Here is a 25,157-nt window from a genome sequence, read left to right on the forward strand (position 1 = left end):
AATGGGCAGTCTATATACAATGTGTGCAAAAGGCATGAGGAGGTAGGCGAATAATACAATTTTGCAGATTAACACTGGAGTGATAAATGATCAGATGGGCATGTACAGGTAGAGATATTGGTGTGCAAAAGAGCAGAAAAGTAAATAAATAAAAACAGTATAAAAACAGTATGGGAATGAGGTAGGTGAAAAAGGGTGAGCTATTTACCTATAGACTATGTACAGCTGCAGCGATCGGTTAGCTGCTCGGATAGCTGATGTTTGAAGTTGGAGAGGGAGATAAAAGTCTCCAACTTCAGCGATTTTTGCAATTCGTTCCAGTCACAGGCAGCAGAGTACTGGAACGAAAGGCGGCCAAATGAGGTGTTGGCTTTAGGGATGATCAGTGAGATACACCTGCTGGAGCGCGTGCTACGGATGGGTGTTGCCATCGTGACCAGTGAACTGAGATAAGGCGGAGCTTTACCTAGCATGGACTTGTAGATGACCTGGAGCCAGTGGGTCTGGCGACGAATATGTAGTGAGGGCCAGCCGACTAGAGCATACAAGTCGCAGTGGTGGGTGGTATAAGGTGCTTTAGTGACAAAACGGATGGCACTGTGGTAGACTGCATCCAGTTTGCTGAGTAGAGTGTTGGAAGCCATTTTGTAGATGACATCGCCGAAGTCGAGGATCGGTAGGATAGTCAGTTTTACTAGGTAAGCTTGGCAGCGTGAGTGAAGGAGGCTTTGTTGCGGAATAGAAAGCCGACTCTGGATTTGATTTTTGATTGGAGATGTTTGATGTGAGTCTGGAAGGAGAGTTTGCAGTCTAGCCAGACACCTAGGTACTTATAGATGTCCACATATTCAAGGTTGGAACCATCCAGGGTGGTGATGCTAGTCGGGCATGCGGGTGCAGGCAGCGATCGGTTGAAAAGCATGCATTTGGTTTTACTCGCGTTTAAGAGCAGTTGGAGGCCACGGAAGGAGTGCTGTATGGCATTGAAGCTCGTTTGGAGGTTGGATAGCACAGTGTCCAATGACGGGCCGAAAGTATATAGAATGGTGTCGTCTGCATAGAGGTGGATCAGGGAATCGCCCGCAGCAAGAGCAACATCATTGATATATACAGAGAAAAGAGTCGGCCCGAGAATTTGCTCTGGTTGCTGAGGAGCGTCAACAGTGTGCGGGCCTGCCTGTTCTTTACAAGCATATTGTACAATCTCATCATTCATGGGTTACTGATGTACAGACAGAAGGGTGGACGAGACTTAGGAGACAGAACGGATTCCTCTATTGTCAGACAGCTATATTCCATTGATGAAAATGAGGATGTAATTCCAGTGGTTTAATAACATGCCTTTTGTCATACTGCTTCATCAACCCATGATCGAATCGGATGCAGAGCTATTTTTCTTCTGAATTAGTTATTTGATTTATTTGACCCTTATTCTACCAGGTAAATTGACTGAGAACACGTTCTCATTTACAGCAACGACCTGGGGAGTTACAGAGTATAGGAGGGGGGGATGAATGAGCCAATTGGAAGCTGGGGATGATTAGGTGGCCATGATGATATGAGGGTTAGATAACTGGTTTATCCTTCAAATTAATTCCAATAGAGATAGCATCGTATCTAGGTCATTTAATCATGGGGGTGCCTTGCCTATCGAACAAAAATCCAGGCAAGCATACTGACCTTGAACATACAAGTATCGGTGTATTTATGAATCAGTTTTGTTGAGGACAGCTCATGGGCTTTGTGCGCGTGTGTTCTGAGTGGGTGTGACCGTGACACATGATTACCCCTCCCTCCAAATGCCTATTGGCTGTTGCCCGTGTCCATCATTAGGTTCAGGCTTCGGCTCTTATCGAAGAACGTTATGAAGCAGTCATCATCTGTGGCAGTCTCACCTGGCCGGCTCCATGGCAAAACAAGACTTATTTATGTATTTTAATTTATTTTCTGTCGTTTTTCTGCAGCTCTCTTTGTCCTTTGATCAAGTGTCTGCGGTTGTGGAAAAAAGGTAGGTGTGAAAGGAGCTATTTCAACTCTAGGCTGGAGTCAGGCAGGGCGATGGATGGATGCTGTGCAGACGGAGGGGGAGAACGAAGGTATTTTATAGTGTGATGGAGACCGTGAGAATGAGGAGAAAGATACAGTTTTAGAATGCGTTTGTGAATCTGTAAAAAGCATGATCTCGTATCATCTGTAACCATTGTGATAGTGATTTCCTTGTACATTTACTGTAGGGTACGATACTATAGTGTGCACATCTGCAATGCAAATGTAGCTACTAGGGCTCTGTCAGTGAAATACAAGAGACAATCCATGGGTGTTGCACTGAAGGCATCAGTTTACAGGACAAATCCATATATGCATTACAAATAAATAGGCAGGGATGAATGCTGCTACATCAGAGATGAGATGGAGTCAAATGATGTTCGCTGTATACTGCAGAGACAGCTTTCCTCTGAGAATTACACTATTTGAGTACAGCTCCGTATGATGCTGGATGGAGGAATTCTCTTCTATTTTATTCTACGCTATTCACCTCAATATGTCTGGCAAGGCTGCCACCCAAATAATAAAAATGTAATAACGATAATCACATAAAAAAACTTTAGTTATTTCTGTAACGCAGAAACGTTATTTTCTTTAGCTTTACAGTTGAATATATTGAATAGAATATGTTAACTATGACGAAAAGGGTACAGATTGTTATAGTAAATTCATGTATTTGGTTGTAGTATTCCATTGAACAGCAATTCATTGATTTTGGTTCTAGTGATTGACAATGGAATTATTGCAGTTCTTTAAGAACATGGATATAATATCCCATGAATTGTATTTTGTATAACTTTAATGAATGCATTATTCTGGGGGAGCCGGATCCACCATATTTTGACTGAAATATGACATAGCAGATTGCCCGGTAAATCCTGGTGCCTTGAATACCCCCACCTTCTGAACCCTGCTGACTTCTTAATCTTCCTGTTTTGGCATGTGGCATTTTGTCATAACCCTGATACTTGCCCCAGCTGCTGCTACCTAGACTCCAGCAGCCTCCAGTCAACCTTTCTTGAATAGACAGCACAGGGGCTTTATATCTAAAGATAAGATCAGATATTAAGCTAAAATGTTAGGCAGTATTGTACACGTACTGTTTATACATTTCTTCATATCATATTTGATTGATATTTCAATTCAGATGCCTGTAAACATGCCCTGAAAACAAAGCAGCAGCTTATAATGCTCCCTGTAGGGTAGTTATGTGATATTGTGATATTTAAGTAAGAAACGTTAAGGGGTGTTGTATATGGCCAATATACCACGGCTAAGGGGTGTTCTTGTGCACGCCGAAACGCGGAGTGCCTGGATACAGCCCTTAGCCGTGGTATATTGGCCACATACCACAAACCCTGCAATGCCTTATTGGTATTATAAACTGGTTACCAATGTAATTAGAGCAGTAAAAATACATGTTTTGTCATACCTGTGGTATATGGTCTGATATACCAGGGCAGTCAGCCAACCAGCATTCAGGGCTTGAACCACCCAGTTTATAATGTGATGAAAACATAGAATACAGTAAACAAAGTCACCTGATGATCCAAGGGGTAAGGATCATTCCAAATGAAATAATCCTGAAACATAATCAATAAAAACACCTTTTCAGGCTCATTTCACTTGTCAATGTGTCTTCTGTGCATTTAGGAACAAACTATACATGGACAATACTGCTAAACATGTTTGATGTTTAACTGAAAAGATCAACTCCCCCACCCCCGACCTGTTGACCAAAGTAATTATTCTCCGCCCCGTCTCCCAACACCTTGGGCTCATCTATTAGAGAACATTTAACTTCAGAAAACCCCCCTAATTTAATGCAAGAGCATTGGTGGCAACATGTAGGGCAGTGCAGGCTTTAGTCTGAACACAGGAGGAAGTCTAAAAGCAGCCCCTCTTATCTTCAAACATACCCTCACAGAATATATGACATGCCTGGCATTGTGAGGTGAGTGAGAGAGATGATCAGTGGATCATATTTATTATGTAATGGCTGGACCACAATATGCTATGTTGCAGCCAGTCAATGACAGCAGCAGGCTAGACTACAGAGTGGATTTGTAAGCTGATGTGTAGGGTGGGGTGGGGACAGAGGTAGGAGAGGATTTTTCTATCCCCTGTAGATCATCACAATCGGTTCAGTCGTTTGAATGAAAGCTACATTTTTGCTTAGGTTAGTGGTTTTGATGAAGCCGTGTAGGTCTGTGTAGCAAATTCAGGTTGACGTTTGTGTTCAGATAAATGATTACTCAGTGTTTTGTCACTTTTTATTATGTAACAATGGCATCTGCTGGTGAACAAGAAGACAGAGCCCTCACTCCTCATCAACTCCCAAATGTATTGTTATATCACTGAACCAGGCCAACAGAGATACAGCCACAGATGGGCTTTCAATAACAAATGTCAGATAATTACACTTTTACACTGAGGTACACTGAATATGATCTATTACTGTTATAGATAACATAGTATTACAGTAGTATATGCCTCTCTGCAATAGTGTTAAACAAATGGCCACACACAATGCAGTGCCTTTTACCCTCATGCTTTATGAAGTGACAAGTGACTAATCAGATAAGGAATTCTGATTCATGCAGAATATTTGTGTTCAATGTAATATAAATACTATTAAGCAGACGCTTTTATCTAAAGCGACTTACAGTCACTCTTGCATACATTTGACTTACTGGTGGTCCTGGGAATCAAACACACTATCCTGCGGTAGCAAGCGCCAGGCTCTGCATTGGATTATGACTGGGTAAACTATAGATGTGAACTACCCACTGCTCTAATAGACTAGTAATGGTCCAATGGAGAATTCTACTCGACACCCGAAGACGAAAGCTGTAGAAAATGTGCTTTGTACAATTACATTGCTGAAATTTGCATTGATATAAAAGTACAGAGACTCTTTTTTTTTACAGACTACAGGCTAGTGCTAAAATGACACTGCTAATGTTTGTCAGTCGGGGTTAGAGTCAACTCCATTTCAATTCAGGAAGTTAACTGAAATCCCATTCAAGTGAAGAACATTGGAATTTCAGTTTACTTCCTGAGGACTCCAACACTGCTGTCTGCCAGTCCAGGTTGCTTCCTCAGATCTGATGGGCAGACAGTCTACGCTAACCCCCCTTAGCCATAATAAGGATACCATGGTCTGGCTGCTAGCTCCCCTGATTCCCAGTAAGGACACCACGGTCTGGGAAGACTTGTTGGTAAATTACCTTTTATTTTTTAAAGAAATTCTGAAAGAGATTGGTGTGGTTTTTTCCCACTATCTGATCATGGCATGGGGTTGTTCAAACACAGACATTTATTTGTTTAAAATCTATCAGTTGATGGTTTAATTTCAGAGAGACAAAAAAATAATGTTTTATTTGCAAAATGCTATATATCCGCCTCACTCACAGAGACATAAGTAGTACTGCTATGTTTTAAATGTAACAACATAACTACATTCTAAATAAAGAACTGTACAAATTATACATTTGTGACATTAATATTAAATATTTATTTTATTTTAATGATGTTATGTTCAATCTACCATTGTCTCTACATCTACAGTCCTAATAATACTATAAGGGATATTTACATTGATGTTCACTGTCCAGTACCTTATAGGCTACTTCTGTATCATCTGAAATAATCATTTATTTTTGTATGTTTACAGTTTAGCGGGGCCCACATCCCAAGATATCAGGGTTCAAAACAGTGAGTTATTTTCCCTTATTGTCAATTGATTATTTAAATGTTTTGAATCATGTTTTTTTTATGGTATGTGTATAAAAAATACACTATAATTCACTGGTAACACTTCACTTTGTTGTTAATTTACCTGTGTAATAGTGACACTGGTGTAGTAGTGACACATTGTTAATATTCATTTGATAATTGCTTTATAAGTTCTAAATACACTGCTTAAAAAAATAAAGGGAACACTTAAACAACACAATGTAACTCCAAGTCAATCACACTCCTGTGAAATCAAACTGTCCACTTAGGATGCAACACTGATTGACAATACATTTCACATAATGTTGTGCAAATGGAATAGACAACAGGTGGAAATTATAGGCAATTAGCAAGACACCCCCAATAAAGGAGTGGTTCTGCAGGTGGTAACCACAGACCACTTCTCAGTTCTTATGCTTACTGGCTGATGTTTTGGTCACTTTTGAATGCTGGCGGTGCTTTTACTCTAGCGGTAGCATGAGACGGAGTCTACAACCCACACAAGTGGCTCAGTAGTGCAGCTCATCCAGGATGACACATCAATACGAGCTCTGACAAGAAGGTTTGCTGTATCTGTCAGCGTAGTGTCCAGAGCATGGAGGCGCTACTAGGAGACAGGCCAGTACATCAGGAGATGTGGAGGAGGCCGTAGGAGGGCAACAACCCAGCAGCAGGACCGCTACCTCCGCCTTTGTGCAAGGAGGAGCAGGAGAAGCACTGCCAGAGCCCTGCAAAATGACCTCCAGCAGGCCACAAATGTGCATGTGTCTGCTCAAACGGTCAGAAACAGACTCCATGAGGGTGGTATGAGGGCCCGACGTACACAGGTGTGGGTTGTGCTTACAGCCCAACACTGTGCAGGAAGTTTGGCATTTGCCAGAGAACACCAAGATTGGCAAATTCGCCACTGGCGCCCTGTGCTCTTCACAGATGAAAGCAGGTTCACACTGAGCACATGTGACAGACGTGACAGAGTCTGGAGACGCTGTGGAGAACGTTCTGCTGCCTGCAACATCCTCCAGCATGACCGTTTTGGCGGTAGGTCAGTCATGGTGTGGGGTGGCATGTCTTTGGGGGGCCTCACAGCCCTCCATGTGCTCACCAGAGGTAGCCTGACTGCCATTAGGTACCGAGATGAGATCCTCAGACCCCTTGTGAGACCATATGCTGGTGCTGTTGGCCCTGGGTTCCTCCTAATGCAAGACAATGCTAGACCTCATGTGGCTGGAGTGTGTCAGCAGTTCCTGCAAGAGGAAGGAATTGATGCTATGGACTGGCCCGCCCGTTCCCCAGACCTGAATCCAATTGAGCACATCTGAGACATCATGTCTCGCTCCTTCCACCAACGCCACGCCACGTTGCACCACAGATTGTCCAGGAGTTGGCGGATGCTTTAGGTCTGGGAGGAGGTCTGGGAGGAGATCCCTCAGGAGACCATCCGCCACCTCATCAGGAGCATGCCCAGGCGTTGTAGGGAGGTCATACAGGCACATGGAGGCCACACACACTACTGAGCCTCATTTTGACTTGTTTTAAGTACATTACATCAAAGTTGGATCAGCCTGTAGTGTGGTTTTCCACTTTAATTTTGAGTGTCACTCCAAAACCAGACCTCCATGGGTTGATACATTTGATTTCCATTGATCATTTTTGTGTGATTTTGTTGTCAGCACATTCAACTATGTAAAGAAAAAAGTATTTAATAAGAATATTTCATTCATTCAGATCTAGGATGTGTTATTTTAGTGTTCCCTTTATTTTTTTGAGCAGTGTATTTTATTTAAAAACATTTCTCTCTTTCTCCTTGTATACAGATGGGTTGGCTGCCCAGAGCCACAGTGCTGCTTCCGATGGGGAGAGTTCTTCGCTTATAGCGGAGGCCCCTCTCAGGAGAGTCCTTCAGGTCCCAATTATTATCTTTCCTTCCTCCCGAAGTGTGTACTTGTTCACTTCACTTCACTGACTTGAAAGGAAATGACTAGTACACAAAATATGGTGGAAACTCCCACTAGCCAATGCCTCCACCAGATTTGCAGAACATAGTGAACGAGTGCACACTTCAGAGAAGGGAGATATAGACTACTGTGTGTGTGATTAGACACTGGAGACTGACGTTTCTAGGAATCCAATATGGCATTGTTCATGAAAAAAGCTTTTATTCCCAGTCGTCTGAAACTAATCCCAGACAGAAGGCTTAGCCTCAGTGAGATAAACCATTGGATTCAATTTCAACAAAAAATTATAACTAGATTGGATTATTCCTAACAACAACACCTTTACACAAAATCTTATTGGTCAATGAACGCCCACTGTAGCCCCCACAATGAGATGAAAAAGCAATCTGTAATAGTTTTTCAGATTACTGTTGTTCGTCAATCAGTGAGCCACCATCTTATCTCTTTCTACCTCTCTTTCTCCCTTTATTCTTTTCTCTGTCTTCCCCTCTGTCTCTTCTGCTCTCACTCTCCCTCTTTCACCCCTTCCTGTTTCATCCTCTCATTCCCACCATCAGCCTTATGAGTGGCAGCTGGACTCCCCACACAGAACCAAACGGAGGCTACTGCAGACATCCAGCATTCTTCCTTACTCTCCTCTGAGCGTGGTTTACAACAGCAAAACATGTATCCTGTTTAGGGCCAGGAAGCTTGCCATCAGGTTCAGGAACAGCACCTTAGTGGATCTCACAGAGAAGGCCTTCGGCCCCGATGCACCAGTGGACACCAAAGGCTCTATGTGCAGCAAAGACAAAGCTACGTATGTCTGCTTTGCGGCTGTAGATATTCCTCCTGCACTTCCTGATACATTACTCTTCCTCGCTATCCTCCATTTTTGAAGGATTAAGTAATGACAGAGAACTCTGGAAGAAGAATCATCACTAAATTATCAGAGGGAATTATTGTAATGTTTGTTTACGTGTCAATTAATCCTTTAAGGGATGGGTTGCCAACTGGCAATTTGACACAAAAAATAAAATTTTATTAATTGATGAATTAATTCGACAGTACTATTGAACCTTATTTTTCCACCAGGCTTGTACTACGTTTCGGAGATGTGGAGGACTTGAGAGGACTTGCAATTAGGTTTGTCTCTTCATTCATTTTTATAGCCAGTGCTAGGCTATAAGGACCATTTTACAAATAATAGATGGGCCCATGGTTTTCCTGGTCAGGTCACATGTTGGTAAATAAAAACACTTGGTCTGAAGTATATTGTGCGGGGTCCATTTTGGTTGTGATATTTATTTATTGTACTGTACACTGACTGTAAGTCTCTCTTGATAAGAGCATCTGCTAAATTACTCAAATGTAATTGTCTAATCAATGTATGCACTGTTCCAACAGACTACAAATGTCCAACACATTCTATGAGTCGGCAGGGCAGAACTGGTTCACTCTGGACAGCGTACACATCCACTACAACTGGACCCATGAGGCAACGTTCAACGCCACCGATGTTTACGCTCCTAGTACCCACTCCTACCACTGTCAGCACGTCAGCAGTCTGCAGAAGTACGACACGCTGCTCGTACCCAGCTCCATCACAGACAACTCTGCAAACTGGCACATCACCTTCACAGACTTCCAGGTTGGCACGCATTGTTTTTACGGGGAGGCATCGTTTTATGGCAGGAGGGCGAGGCACGTTTTAAGAGGGGAGCATGTTCTGAGGGTTCTGTTGGAACCCGGCAGCTACTCCTGATGAATTATAATGGATAACCGGATAACTTGTATTGTTTCTTAAAACCTTTTGGTAAAATAATAATGAAAGATCTGTAAACAGAACTGCAACTTGAGTGTGGCTTTATTCAACTGGTCATAACACAGGGCAGTTCCTAGTTATACCTCTAGATGGCACTATTTTCTTTAGACCATAACAATACCTTGTTATTTATTGTGTTTGTGTTTGAACCCAGAAAGATTAATGTTTGGTTTTTTTAAAGAGTTACATGATATAGAAAAATCCACAAGATTTAAAAAGTATATCATATCCTTTATATGCTGCGCTGAGACAACCATAAATTATCAGCATTGTCATCATACTGCAGGCCCGTCACAGACAACCCTCATTGACTCTTATTTTTAACCCATGTCCTCACTCGAGGCATAGACCCAATGGTTCTAGACAATCTTGTACCTATACCAATTCAAACCAATCCCATGGTATTTTCAAACAAAGGGTTACCTACTGATCATAGCATGCTTGTATTAGACTCCACCTGACCTGAAATCCGGCAGCTGCGGTCTAGGATTAGCTCATGTAAATTCCAGAACTTTGATTTCAAAGATGTATTTTATTTTAATTCTGGCTTCTCAATCCAATGTGGACATTCTGGTAATTTCTGAAATAATTCTGTGCAGGACTCTGATGTGTCTCTATCTGGTTATAATGATTACAGATGGGACAGAACAGGAAGAGGTGGGGGTGTTGCCATATTGACCATTCAAATGTTTTTGTAACTCTTGCTACATCTGTCCCTAAGCATTTTGATTGTGTTGTTCTTAATGTGGGCCTTGGTCCTAATAACCAGCTGTGCTTCCTCTGTCCCTAAGCATTTAGGTTATCTTGTTCTTAATGTGGGCCTTAGTCATAATGACCAGCTGAAACTAGTAGGAGTGTATAGCCCCTCTCGGCTTCTTCATGTTCTCTTAACAATTTATCTGAATTGCTATCTAAGTATGGTAAATATGAACTATTCATTTTGGGAGATTCTAATATTGTCAGATACGCTAAAAGATATTTGCTCTGAGCTAAACCTGTCTCAGCAGATAACTGAGCCTACACAGCCCAATCCTAAAGCTTTCTCAGCTGATAACTGAGCCTACACTGCCCAATCCTAAACATCCATCGAAATCTACCCTGATTGATCTTATTTTGACGAATACTCCAGATAAATATGTTGATAGTGGGGTTTTCTCACTGGATTTTAGTGACCGTTGGCCAGTTGTCTGTGTCAGAGATATGAGAATGTATAAATCTAAGCCTCGTGTCATCACTAAGAGGACCTTTAAAAAAGCTTTTTTTTTTTTTTTTACATAATCTTTATTTTAGTGACTTTGATTGTATCTCAGCTATCCCTTAACCTGATTTAGCTTTAAGCTTTTTTGCAAATGTCTTCAATACTATTGTAGATAATCATGCCCCTTCAAAACTATGACAGTAAAGGTAGATCGAATGCCTGCTTCACTCCTGAATTATCCAAAGTCATTCACAAGACAAATGTTGCCTGGGTCAAGGCCAGGAACACAGGGTTCGGCCGAGATTGGCAATCTTTTAGTCAACTGAGGAATCTGTGGAAAACTAATCAGAAAGGCTAAATTGGATTATTATGTAACCACTCTACGATTGTAAAGGGACTCTGGCTAAATTCTCGAACACTGTCATATCTCTAAAGGGTTGCACTTCCTACTCTCTGCCCCAGCAAATTAATTCTGGTCCCATTACGGACAAAAATGCCATCATTGATGCATTTAATTGCCATTTTATTTCAGCGAGCTATCTTTTTCAGAGCATCTAACCCTACTATATCTAAGAGTGGGCTTAATGCTGATTCTGACATTTTGCAGATTAACTCAGAAAATGGTAGTCAAGTTATTGCATTTCGGCAATTCACAGAAAAATACATCCTTGATTCCATACTTCAAATAAAATTTTATTGGTCACAAACACATGGTTAGCAGATGTTATTGCGAGTGTAGCAAATGAATTATGCTTCTAGATCCGACAGTGCAGCAGTATCTAACTGGTCATATCTAAAATTCCACAACAAAAACCTAATATCTAACAAATTCCACCACAAAACCAATACACACAATCAAGTAAAGGAATGTGATAAGAATATATAAGTATAAAATATATGGATGAGCAGTGACAGAGTGGCTAAGATGCAATAGATAGTAAAGAATAGATAGTGATGGATACAGTATACATTATATACATATGAGATGAGTAATGTGAGATATGTAAACATTCTTAATTAAAATGGCATTATTAAAGTGGCCAATGATATCAAGTCTGTAGGTAGGCAGCCGCCTCTCTGTGCTAGTGATGGCTGTTTAACAATCTGATGGCCTTGAGATAGAAGCTGTTTTTCAATCTCTCTGTCCCAGCTTTGATGCACCTGTACTGACCTCGCCTTCTGGATGGAAGTGCGGTGAACAGGCAGTGGCTCGGGTGGTTATTGTACTTGATGATCTTTTTTGCCTTCCTGTGACATCGGGTGTTGTAGGTGTCCTGGAGGGTAGGTAGTTTGTCCCTGGTGATGCGTTGTGATACAGCCCGACAGGATGCTCTCAATTGTGCACATGTAAAAGTTGGTGAGGGTTTTCGGGGACAAGCCACATTTTTCCAGCCTCCTGAGGTTGAAGAGGCACTGTTTCGCCTTCTTCACCACACTGTCTGTGTGTGTGGACCATTTTAGTTTGTCGGTGATATGTATACAGAGGAACTTAAAACTTTCCACCTTCTCCACTGCTGTCCCGTCGCTGTGGATAGGGGGGTGTTCCCTTTACTGTTTCCTGAAGTCCACGATCATCTCTTTTGTTTTGCTGACAATAAGTGAGAGGTTATTTTCCTGATACCACACTCCGAGGGCCCTCACCTCCTCCCTGTAGGCTGTCTCGTCGTTGTTGGTAGTCAAGCCTACCACTGTTGTGTCGTCTGCAAACTTGATGATTGAGTTGGAGGCATGCATGGCCACGCAGTCGTGAGTGAACAGGGATTACAGGAGGGGGCTGAGAACACACCCTTGTGGGGCCCCAGTGTTGAGTTTAGTGGAGTGGAGAAGTTGTTTCCTACCTTCACCACCTGGGGTGACCCGTCAGGAAGTCCAGGACCCAGTTGCACGGGGCGGGATCGAGACCCAGGGTCTCAAGCTTAATGATGAGTTTGGAGGGTGTTGAATGTGTAGTCAATGAACAGCATTCAAACATATGTATTCCTCTTGTCCAGATGGGATAGGGCAGTGTGCAGTGTGATGGCGACTGCATCATCTGTGGACCTATTGGGGCGGTAAGCAAATTGAATTGGGTCTAGAGTGACCGGTAGGGTGGAGGTGATATGATCCTTGACTAGTCTCTCAAAGCACTTCATAATGACAGAAGTGAGTGCTACGGGGCAATAGTAATTTAGTTCAGTTACCTTCGTTTTTTGGGAACAGGAACAATGGTGGCCATCTTGAAGCATGTGGGGACAGCATACTGGGATTGGGATTGATTGAACATGTCCATAAACACACCAGCCAGCTGGTCTGCGCATGCTCTGAGGACGCGGCTAGGGATGCCGTCTGGGCCGGCAGCCTTGCGAGGGTTAACACGTTTAAATGTTTTACTCACGTCGGCCATGAGAAGGAGAGCCCGCAGTCTTTGGTAGTGGACCTTGTCAGTGGCACTGTCCTCAAAGCAGGCAAAATAAGTTGTTTAATTTGTCTGGAAGCAAGACGTCGATGTCCGCGACGGGACTGGTTTTCTTTTTGTTGTCTGTGATTGTCTGTAGACTCTGCCACATACGTCTCATGTTTGAGCCATTGAATTGCGACTCCACATGGTCTCTATACTGACACTTTGATTGCGTTACAGAGGGAATAACTACACTGTAGTTCGGCCATATGTTCAGTCACCTTGTCATGATTAAATCCGGTGGTACGTGCTTTCAGTTTTGCACAAATGCTGCCATTAATCCACAGTTTCTGGTTAGGGAAGGCTTTATAAACTCGCTCACCGAGTCAGTGTATACGTCAATGTTATTATCTGAGGTTACCTGAAACGTATCCCAGTCCACGTGATTGAAGCAATCTTGAAGCGTGGAATCCGATTGGTCAGACCAGGGTTGGATAAACCTAAGCATGGGCGCTTCCTGTTTTAGTTTCTGCCTTTAGGGGAGCAACAAGATGGAGTCATGGTCAGATTTATCTAAAGGATTTCTTGCTATAGATACAAAGAAATCCACAGGGGCTGACCAAATGGAACTGGATCTGCTCAAGTGAGCTGCCCCCCTCATTGCTGGCTCAGTAACCTATATCTTAAATCTAACATTGTTATCAGGAAAAATTCCAAAAGTATGGAAAACAGTGCCGCCACTCCATAAGGGCAGAGATGATAGTGATCTTGATAATTATCATCCAATCTCCAGGCCTCCATGTCTGTCTAAGATTCTCAAATCTTTGGTAAAAAAGCAACTTCACTATTTTTTTATCTGAGCATGGTATTATGAATATAAATCAATCTGGGTTTAGGCCAGGGCATAGCACTGTCACCACATTAGTAGTTAATGATATTGTCAGTACTTTAGATGCTAAAATTAACTGTGCTGCCCTGTTTGTGGATCTTTCAAAAGCGTTTGATACTGTTGATCATGCTATTTTATTGAACAAGTTGTTCTCGATTGGCCTGGGCTCTGACTCCTTCTCGTGGTTTCATGATTATCTTAGTGACAGAACTCAGGCCATTGTGATTGATGAGGTTAAGTCTGAATTTCTTAAGGTGTTCCACATGGGTCGATACTAGGCCCTGCTCTTTTCGCTATTTATATAAATGCTATTGATCAATCTGTTAAAATTTTTAAATTTAATCAATATGCAGGGGATAATATTATGTATGCAATTTCCCCTACTGCTGACCTGACTGTGACAAGGCTATAGTCCGATTTTGCAGCTGTACAGGAAGCCCTTACTGATATAAAACCCGTGCTTAAATACATGTTTTCAAATTCACGTAAGATTGGCTCATTGGATGGTTCTATAATCGAATGAGTCCCCTTGATCACAGGAGACTGCATTCTTTACCAAAAGGTTGGCTGTACCTTTTTGAAGTCACGTAGATCACATCATTACACTCGTTTCCAAAGCCCTGCTGCACAAGCTTCCAACTTACCTAACTTCACTGTTTAGATTCACACTTCCTTGCACCCCGTTTTAAAAAATCTCAAATATATTTTGGTTGGATGCTTTGATGATATGTTACATACAGCATGTTTTTTAAGGACCAAAAAGTTGTCTGCTTCTGATTTGCAATACTGATTTCGTTACAGCCCTACTTTGTTGCATCGTTTACTTTACTCAAACATCTCACCTTTATATTTCTCTTTGCTCGACAGATACAATCGTTCAATGTGCTGTCCAACAAGTTTGGCTCAGCCAGTGATTGCGCTACATTCTTCACCCCAGCTATCCTCATGGGTCTGATCACCTCTCTAATCCTTCTCCTGGTCCTGGCCTACGCGCTGCACATGGTGGTGCACCTCAAACACATCGACACCTACGAAGAACACAAGACCACCGTCTATTTCCCCCGCAGCACAGAAACTGCAGAATGCACCGGCGCCACCAGCTCCGGCACTACCAGCTCCACTGCCACTGAGAAAAACAGCTTGTAGGACTCAATTTCCCAGGATCCACCTCAGTCTCCACCACTAGGAGTATACTGTAAACTGTTTCTGTAGGTGTCAGATAGTGACTATGCAGGGCCTCTGAATCCTCTGATGGCTGGCAGACCGACCGACTGACTAAACTCAATAGATAAAGCAACCTCCCATACTGAAGGGCCTGAAAGACATGGTGATAGTCTGAACCTGATATGGTTGTCCACTTTTGCATCACTTTGGCTCAGGCAGTGGTTGTTCAAGCCAGATAGATCTAATCATTTGTGGCTCAGCATTATCTGGTGGATTTGGATACAGCTTTGGAGGTGATCCGGAGACATTGACCAGTTATCGGGCATTGCAAACAAAAACAAACTAATTATGTACTCTTGAATGAAATTCAAACGGATATAAGAACAAGTATTTAGTTCCTTGTCAGTACTATACATGCTGTTTTATATATATACTGGATAAAGAAGTTTCATTTTAATAACAAAACCATACCCTAAAGGGTACATACCGTAAAGGCAATGCAGTATATACTTATGTAATTAATCAATCAATGTGTTACATTCTGGTGTTTCAGACCTGTGTTTAAGAACATGTGTTACGAGCTTGTGAAAATAACTATGTACATGTCGGGCCATTATCCACAAAGCATCTCAAAGTAGAAAATTCTAAGAATAGAGACATTTTACTCCTACTCTTATTGGTAAAAATAAAAGATAAGCATGAATCCTCTTTAGTCATTAGTCCCACCTAGTTGACAAATTTAGGAGACCTCATGAGCTGTCCTAACCAGTTAAGAGTTACCAGCAGGTGTCTTAATAATAGAAAAGGGTAGCGAGTCAGTGGTTCCTGTGCCACATGGAATTGCTTTTGAGTTGTTAAAATCACAATTGGTTATTCCCCATCATTTGCAGCAACGTCAATGAGCGCCACTGTCTTTCCTTCACACTATCTCAAAATGTTGTGATTACCAACTGAGAAACTTTTATGAGTTGATTTTACTCCTGGCCATATGATCAATCCATAAAATAATGTTTTGATATTTATATATGATCAACCCATAAATAATCTAGACCTACATGCAACAGTATCTCTTGCTTACTTGACAATGACTTCACAAGGCCAATATCACGTTCGTCATAACGAGGAGACCAAGGCGCAGAGTGATAAGAATACATTGTTCTTTAATGAAAGAGAAACACTGAACAAAGTATACAAAATGTGTTACGGTTTTCTGGTGAAAGAGAGGACCAAAATGCAGCGTGGTGATCTTGATATATCTTAAATGAAGATGAAAAATGAACAATACACAAGAAACGTGAAAAACCGGAACAGCCCTATCTGGTGCAACAAACACAGAGACAGGAACAATCACCCACGAAACACTCAAAGAATATGGCTGCCTAAATATGGTTCCCAATCAGAGACAACGATAAACACCTGCCTCTGATAGAGAACCACTCTAGGCAACCATAGACTTACCTAGACTACTTCACTAAACTACAATCCCATAACCTACAAAAAAAACCTAGACAAAACACCACATAAATTCCCATGTCACACCCTGGCCTGACCAAAATAATAAAGAAAACACAAAATACTAAGGGCGTGACAAAACGACTGTGAAGCTATGAGACACGAGTGCTGACAGGCAACTACACAGACAATAACCCACAAAATACGGCTATCTAAATATGGTCCCCAATCAGAGACAATGATCAACAGCTGCCTCTGATTGGGAACCAATCTAGGCAACCATAGACAAACACCTAGATATACAAAAAACCCTAGACATACGAAAACTACACATACCACCCTCGTCACACCCTGACCTAACCAAATAAAGAAAACAAAGATAACTAAGGTCAGGGCGTGACAGTAGTACTCCCGGCTGCAAACCTAAACCTATATGGGAGGGTCTGGGTGGGCATCTAACCTTGGTGGCGGCTCTGGTTCTGGACTCCGCCCCCCTTCCTAACACTGAGTCCGCTCTTGTAGCCCTGACCCGTGGATCATCGTCAGATCCTTTGGACTGCGGATCCTCGCCGTAGGCCCCGGGCTGGGGACCCTCGCTGCATGGATCATCGGCGGATGTTCTAGACTGGGGACCGTCGCCGGAGACCCCGGACGGTCGCCGGAGACCCCGGACTGGGGACCGTCGCCGGAGACCCCGGACTGGGGACCGTCACCGGAGACCCCGGACTGGGGATTGTTGCCGGACGCTCTGGACTGCCGAGGCGCACTGTAGGCCTGGTGCGTGGTGCCGGCACTGGTGGTACCTTGCTGGGGACACGCACCTCAGGGCGAGTGCGAGGAGCAGGAACAGGGTGTACTGGGCTCCGGAGGTGCACAGGAAGCCTAGTGCGTGGTGCCGGCACTGGTAGTACCGGGTTGGGGACACGCACCTCAGGGCGAGTGTGGAGAGAAGGAACAGGGCATACTGGACCCTGGAGGAAGAGTGCGAAGAGTAGGAACCGAACACACCGGGTTGTGAAGGTACACTGGAGACCTGGTGTGTATAGCCGGAATCAATTGTTCCGGAACGTTAACACGTTTCAGGATGAGTACGACAGAGGTGGCATCGGACAGTTAACACGCTCCTCAGGGCGAATGCCGTACATACTACGCCAAACCAACAGTTCGCTCTCTTCACTCTCCTCCAACTTCATCAACAACTCCTCGAATGTCTCAAATCTCCCCCGTTCACTATCCTCCAATCTGTCCAATAACTCCTCGGCAATCTCAGACTCACCCCTCAACTTCGCCGACTGCGCCATGTGCCCCCCAGATGTTCTTGGGATTTCTGTGGCCTACCTCCAACATTTTTGCTGTCCTCTCTTACTTCGCTGTTCCTCTTGCGCAGTTTCCACCTGCCTCCATGGTAGGCGATCCTCTCCTGCCAAAATCTCCTCGCACGTCCAGGATCCTTTACCGTCCAGTATTTCGTCCCAGGTCCATTTTTCCACAAAGCTCCGTTCCTCCCTTTCATGCTGCTTGGTCCTGGTTTGGTGGGTTATTCTGTCACGTTCGTCATAACGTGGAGACCAAGAATACATTCTTCTTTAATGAAAGAGAAACACTGAACAAAGTATACAAAACGACTGTGACGCTATAAGACACAAGTGCTGACAGGCAACTACACATAGACAATAACCCACAAAATACCCAAGGAATATGGCTACTTAAATCAGAGACAACGATAAACAGCTGCCTCTGATTGGGAACCAATCTTGGCAACCATAGACATATAAACACCTAGATATACAAAAACCCCTAGACATACAAAACCCCCTAGACAGTACAAAAACGACACACACCACCCTCGTCACACCCTGACCTAACCAAAATAATAAAGAAAACAAAGATAACTAAGGTCAGGGCGTGACAGCCTATTTCACATGATATGCCTAAATTCCTTAAATTCCTTCTTTAATGATCTACATCATGTTATTTCAAGTTATACTTTTGGAGCAAATTGTTAAAAAAGTATGCCTAAATTGGGCATGCCTGTAAATTGGCAATTGAAGGCATCTTTATTTCATTTATTTATTTATTTTATTTAACCTTTATTTAACCAGGAAGGGCTCATTGAGATTTAAAATCTGGCAGCACCAATTCATTACAAAAATTACAGACAAACAACATGAAAAACTAGTAATCTAGTAAAAACCATAGAATTCACAAGAGTATAACAAAATCAAAAACAGCTAATTAAAAACATTGACAGGTCAGGGAATCAGTCTCAAGATCATTCATCAGTGATTTAAAAATACTAATCGGGACAAGTTCTTCCAGTTTAATAAAAGTATTTTGTAAGGCGTTTCAAGACGATGGCGCAGAGTACATAAAAGCCCTTTTACCAAATTCAGTTAGGACATTTGGAACAGTTAGCACGATAAAGTCCAGCAAACGAAGAGAGTACCCACCACATTTCTGAACAAATTCCCAAATAAAAAGATAGTAAACCCAAAATGGCTTTGTAAATAAAAGTATACCAGTGCCTGAGCCTACGAGTGACTAGAGAAGGCCAGCCAACCCTGGTATACAAAGTGCAGTGGTGCATAAGGGTTTTGTAGTTTAAAATAAATCTCAAAGTGCCATGGTAAAGGGTGTCAATTGATATCAAACAATGAGTGGAAGCATTCATATACAAAATATCCCCATAGTCTAGTAAAGGCATAAATGTAGCTGATACTAGCCTCCATCTGGCTTCAAAAGAAAAACAGGCCTTGTTCCTAAAATCAAATCCCATTTTCAGCTTCAATTTTTTTGTAAGTTGTGGAATATGCCATTTAAAAGAGAGGACGTCATCAATTAAAATTCCAATATATTTATATGAGGTTACAACCTCAATCTCCTTGCCCTGATAGGTAGTAATAGGTGAAAGGTTCAGAGGTCTATTTCTTGCTTTAAAAAACACCATTAGTTTAGTTTTGTCAGTATTGAGGACAAGCTTCAATATACACAAGGTATGTTGAACAGTATAAAAAGCAGTTAGCAAGTTCTGGAAAGCTTTTGTAAGAGACGAGGCACAACAGTAAATAACAGTATCATCAGCATAAAAATGAAGTTGTGCATTTTGGACATTTTTGTCTAAATCATTTATATAAATAGTGAATAAGAGAGGACCAAGTACAGAGCCTTGGGGCACACCATTAAAGACAGACAATTTAACATGTGAATAATACAAGACAGTTCAGAAGAAAACCATGGATTATCCCGCCCTTTAACCCTGAACCTGCGGAATGGGGCATGTTTGTTTACTATTTGGAAAAAGTCATCATGAAATAGTTTCTAGGCAGTTTCCACATTAGGGATAAGCTCAATCTTACTCCAGTCAAAATAAAACAAATCATTAAAGAAAGCCTGCTCATTAAAACAAATTTAAAACAAATTTCTATTTCGAATTAAACTTGGGTTTGTCTTAGGAACCTTAGTATTTCTAACAGCAACAACAGCACAATGCTCACTTAAATCATTACAAAAAACACCAACTGCGGCTTCTCTTTTTTAAGAGACCTACTGCAAGTGAATTCTACAAGTGAGTTTCCAAACAATACAAAACAGTCATTTAAAACCATTAGACTTTGGTAGTGACACAAATTCGTACTGTTCACATCATGCCACAAATACATCGGCACTTGGGCGAGTGGACAGAGTGAAAAATAGGTTTTATGTAGCTACCAGTTTGTACACCAGATATGTGATGACTTTGTTTCCATACTGGGCAGTACAGGAAAGCCCTACACAAAAAGCCACTATAGATTTTTCAACCAATATGTTCTTGGCAATACTTTCTTCATTCTCGATTCGGTGAGAAAAAAACAGTGTTAGAAAATGTCAGTGTCCAGTTGCAGGTGGTTCAACAAAAACCAGGTTGCACTGTGTGGCGCACTGTCATCAACCAAGAACAGCTTACTTGAAAAATCTATGGCAGCATTTTGTACAAAATGTACAGGGCTTTTACAATAACATCCAGTATGGAAACATGGTTATCACTTATCTGTCATACAAACAGATGGATAGGGCTTCATGTCTTTGATTATGTTCGATCAAAAGACCTTTCGAACATTGTCTGCATCATTATCGGCAAGTGACTTGATGCGTTAGCTACAGTGCCAAAACGATTTAAAGTTGTTAAACGGGAGTGAAGCGTGTTGATATAACAATAATTTTGTCAAAATTCAGCTTTTAAAAACCATCAGAATTGGTCAAAATAAATAAATATGAGTGATAACATATTAGGCAAGAATTAAGAGTAGGCTAAGTGATCATGTTTGGCGAAAATTATGATTCGTTTTTCACTGTGGTTGTCTGAAGCGTGCTATAGAGTTCACAGCTGGTGTGATTACCAGCTGAGATAAACTTTTATGAGTTGATTTTACTCATGGCTCAGAGTTTGTCTGAGCAGTCTTAACATCATCCTAAACCTACTCTGAGTTGGGAGTTTTTCTTGTCTAAAAACGGGTTTTAACAGGATTCCTAGGACCTTTTCTGAGATGCTTTGTGCATATGGCCCCTGGTTTTGTACATTTTCAAATGTGTTTTCTTCTTACAGGTGGGCCTTCAGTAGTTTTCCAGTTAAAACACTATATAGGCAACCAGACCTGGGTTCAATACTATTTAAAATAACAAACATTACTTTCACATACATTTGAAGTAAGTATTCAGAAATATTTTATTTGAAAAGAAGTAGTTGAATATATTGAATGTATTTGGAAATACACTTGGAAAGTATTTGAAAATACTCAAATACACTGACTCATACACTCCCATGCATTTAACCCAGGTATTTGAAAATAGTGTTCAAAATAAGTATTTGAAAATACTCTCAAACATAATTTGGTAGACCATTTCGTTTTGACAAATAACCATTAAAATACTCAAAAGTATTTGTTTTGGGCTGTGTATTTGAAAATACCAGATACTCACATGCACATGTATTTGAACCCAAGTCTGTAGTCAACATTGAACTATTTTAAAAATCAATACATTTAATCATTTGGCAGAACCACATCAACAATTTATTGTTGTTTAGTGATATGCAGCATGCCCGTGGCTAGAAAATAAATTTGCATACAACAGTAGCTTACACTGATGGATAGAAATGTGCAATTTGTCTTGGAACCTATCATTATGTACCTTTCATTGATCTGTAGGCTATATGTTTGGAAAATTAAATCCAAGTTGGCTCAACTGTGTTTATTGCGCTCTATGAAACTTAAAGATTCATGTGGAAGTTTAAGATAATTCAGATATTAATAAATGTTGTTTAATTCATGTAAAACAGGATGGGTTGTAGAGATTTGAAGGACAATGAATGTAAGAAACTTTACTCAGCTAGCACATTTGGTTCCTTGGAAGTTGTGGGAGTGTATGATTTTGGTTTTCCATTGGTTCTGTGAACGTAGCCATAAGTTTCCTGACCGTTAAAATTGAATGTTTTTTAAACAAATGTAGCCTGTTCTGGGAACAGAATGCAGGGAGGTTCTGAGAAATATTTAGTTTGGTTCCCTAAAATTTTTCCTGGGAGGTTTTATTAACAATCTGAGAACAAAAATTATAAGTTATTCGAAGGTACGAAGGCATTTTTCTATTGAACTTTTAATAACACTGCTAGCTTAGTTTGTGTTAACTGTTTTGAATTCAAAGCACAGATAGGACACATGGAAAATAGGCAAAAACGATAAAATGTTTTTATTGTGGCATTCGAAGGACCATCTTATACTTCCAGATTACTTCCACATTACTCTTCAAGTTTCGTAGATTGCAATTGACACATTTGAGCCAACTGCCATCCACCCCCTTCAAAGAGTGGGCTTGCCAAACTGCATTGCAGATGTGTTGGTAACTGTGAGTTAGTTGGTGAAAGCACCTGTCTTGTATAAAGGAGACCCTGGGTATGAATCCCAGCAGTACCTGAGCTTATAACTGTTATCCCAATGACCTGTATGTTACTTAGGGAACATCCTCCTGAATGCACAGGACGTACTTCGAACACCCGACAAGGTCAACATCCCCGTCATTGGCAAAAGTACATATTTGCAAACAACATCCGGTACACGAAATCTAAGGAAGTCTCTAGATTTTGCTCGCCTGAAGTTGAGTATCTTATGATAAACTATAGACCACCCTATTTGCCAAGAGAGTTTTCAGCTATACTTTTCGTGGCTGTTTATTTACCACCACAGACTAATGCTGGCACTAAGACCGCACTCAGTAAGCTGTATAAGGAAATAAGCAAACAGGAAACTGCTCCCACAGAGGCGGCGCTCCTAGTGGCCGGGGACTTTAATGCAGGGTAACTTAAATCAGTTTCAACATGTTAAATGCGCAACCAGAGATTATTTTCTTTTGATCACCTGTACTCTACACACAGAGATGCGTACAAAGCTCTCTTTCGCCTTCCATTTGGTAAATCTGACCACAATTCTATCCTCCTGATTCCTGCTTACAAGCAAAAATGAAAGCAGGAAGCACGGCCTATAAAAAAGTGGTCAGATGAAGCAGATGCTAAACTACAGGACTGTTTTGCTATCACAGACTGGAACATGTTCCGGGATTCTTCCGATTGCATCGAGGAGTACACCACATCAGTCACTGGCTTTATCAATAAGTGCATCGAGGGGGCCTCCCGGGTGGCTAAGGTGGTTAAGGGCGCTGTACTGCAGCGCCAGCTGTGCCACCAGAGACTCTGAGTTCGCGCTCAGTCTCTGTCGTAACCGGCTGTGACCGGGAGGTCCGTGGGGCGACGCACAATTGGTCTAGCGTCATCCAGGTTAGAGAGGGTTTGCCCGGTAGGGAAATCCTTGTCTCATCGTGCACCAGCGACTCCTGTGGCGGGCCGGGCGCAGTGCGTGCTAACCTAGGTTGCCAGGTGCACGGTGTTTCCTCCGACACATTGGTGCGGCTGGCTTCAGGGTTGGATGGCGCAGTGTTAAGAAGGTTGTGTATCGGAGGACGCATGACTTTCAACCTTCGTCTCTCCCGAGCCCGTACGGGAGTTGTAGCGATGATACAAGATAGTAGCTACTAAAACAATTGGATACCACGAAATTGGGGAGAAAAAGGGGTAAAAATATATATATATAAAAAAATAAGTGCATCGAGGACGTTGTCCCCACAGTACATACCCCAACCTGAAGCCATGGATTACAGGCAACATTCGCACTGAGCTAAAGGGTAGAGCTGCCGCTTTCAAGGTGTGGGTCTCTAACCCGGAAGCTTATTAGAAATCCTGCTATGCCTTCCGACGAACCATCAAACAGGCAAAGCACCAATACAGGGCTAAGATTGAATCGTACTACACTGGCTTCGACGTGCGTCTTATGTGGCGGGGCTTGCAAACTATTACAGACTACAAAGGGGAGCACAACCGTGAGCTTCCCAGTGACACGAGCCTACCAGACAAGCTAAATTTGCTTGCTTCAAGGCATGCATGAGAGCATCAGCTGTTCCGGACGACTGTGTGATCACGCTCTCCGTAGCCAACTTGAGTAAGACCTTTAAACAGGTCAACATTCACAAGGCCGCGGGGCCAGACAGATTACCAGGACGTTTGCTCCGGGCATGTGCTGACCAACTGGCAGATGTCTTCACTGATTTTTTAAACATGTACCTGTTTGAGTCTGTAATACCAACATGTTTCAACGAGTTCAAAGCAAGAAATCAGATCCTAGCAGGATTAGAGTCAAGTATTTTCTGGTGGTCCACTCTCAATGGGGCGGCAGGGTAGCCTAGTGGTTAGAGCGTTGGACTAGTAACCGAAAGGTTGCAAGTTTGAATCCCTGATAGAGGAATTCTAAATTCCTGTATGTTTTATTGCCAAAACCAATTCGCACTCATTTCTATTTCATTAATGAGTTGTAAGTTCATTAATTATGCATGAAGTAGATTGAGACCAGTCTTAAAAGCCAAAGGTAACAGCGTTTATTACAAGAGAGTACTAGCCGCATACACATTTTTCCACAGGTTATAAACTGGAAATGACATCATCAGTTTCCCACCCTCTCTCCGATTCTCACAAGAGCCCATTGTTTTTTGGTCTGGAACTCTTCCTCTACTCCCCTCATAAAACTAAATTCCAAACTGTCTAAAAGATATACTTTTCTCCACTAATGGAATCCAACCCAAACATTTCTTATCTGTCCGAAAAGCTATAGCATCTCCCCCCCTTAAACTGCCCGAGAGGCACAGACAATTAATTCGTTCTGCTTACATTTTCAGTAACAGCCAAGAACCAAGAACCCATGCATTTCATATCATAACATAATAGTATCAGAATAAATGGTTTTAATCAGAAATGTATATATAATTAATCATTTCAACTATAATTTCCTCTATCAATCCCTGAGCTGTCAAGGTACAAATATGTCGTTCTACCCCTGAACAGGCAGTTAACCCACTGTTCCTAGGCCGTCATTGAAAATAAGAATTTGTTCTTAACTGACTTGCCTAGTAAAATAAAGGTAAAAAATAAGAATAAAAATAAGAATGTGGACTGGATCAAT

At 41.9% G+C, this 25,157-nt stretch overlaps 1 protein-coding gene across 1 annotated transcript; it reads left to right on the top strand.

Annotated features, from left to right (window-relative positions):
• The first annotated feature begins 1,869 nt into the window (after positions 1 to 1,869).
• Positions 1,870 to 25,087, top strand: LOC118389440 (V-type proton ATPase subunit S1-like protein). Its single transcript, XM_035779341.2, has 7 exons — positions 1,870 to 2,008; positions 5,723 to 5,763; positions 7,599 to 7,687; positions 8,297 to 8,538; positions 8,814 to 8,864; positions 9,126 to 9,369; positions 14,875 to 25,087. The coding sequence occupies exons 1-7, from the start codon at positions 1,908 to 1,910 to the stop codon at positions 15,151 to 15,153; spliced, it is 1,047 nt and encodes a 348-aa protein (XP_035635234.1). The 5' UTR covers positions 1,870 to 1,907; the 3' UTR covers positions 15,154 to 25,087.
• Positions 25,088 to 25,157: the final 70 nt, after the last annotated feature.

This window comes from Oncorhynchus keta, chromosome 10 (genome assembly GCF_023373465.1).
Source record: "Oncorhynchus keta strain PuntledgeMale-10-30-2019 chromosome 10, Oket_V2, whole genome shotgun sequence".
Taxonomy (NCBI): Eukaryota; Metazoa; Chordata; class Actinopteri; order Salmoniformes; family Salmonidae; genus Oncorhynchus; species Oncorhynchus keta.

Excerpts from the sequence above, each read along its gene's own strand:
- LOC118389440 (XM_035779341.2), top strand. The coding sequence starts at position 1,908 with ATGGCAAAACAAGACTTATTTATGTATTTTAATTTATTTTCTGTCGTT. Across the intron at positions 2,009-5,722 it reads TCTGCGGTTGTGGAAAAAAG|TTTAGCGGGGCCCACATCCC; the intron begins GTAGGTGTGAAA and ends GTATGTTTACAG. Across the intron at positions 8,539-8,813 it reads TGCAGCAAAGACAAAGCTAC|GCTTGTACTACGTTTCGGAG; the intron begins GTATGTCTGCTT and ends TTTTTCCACCAG.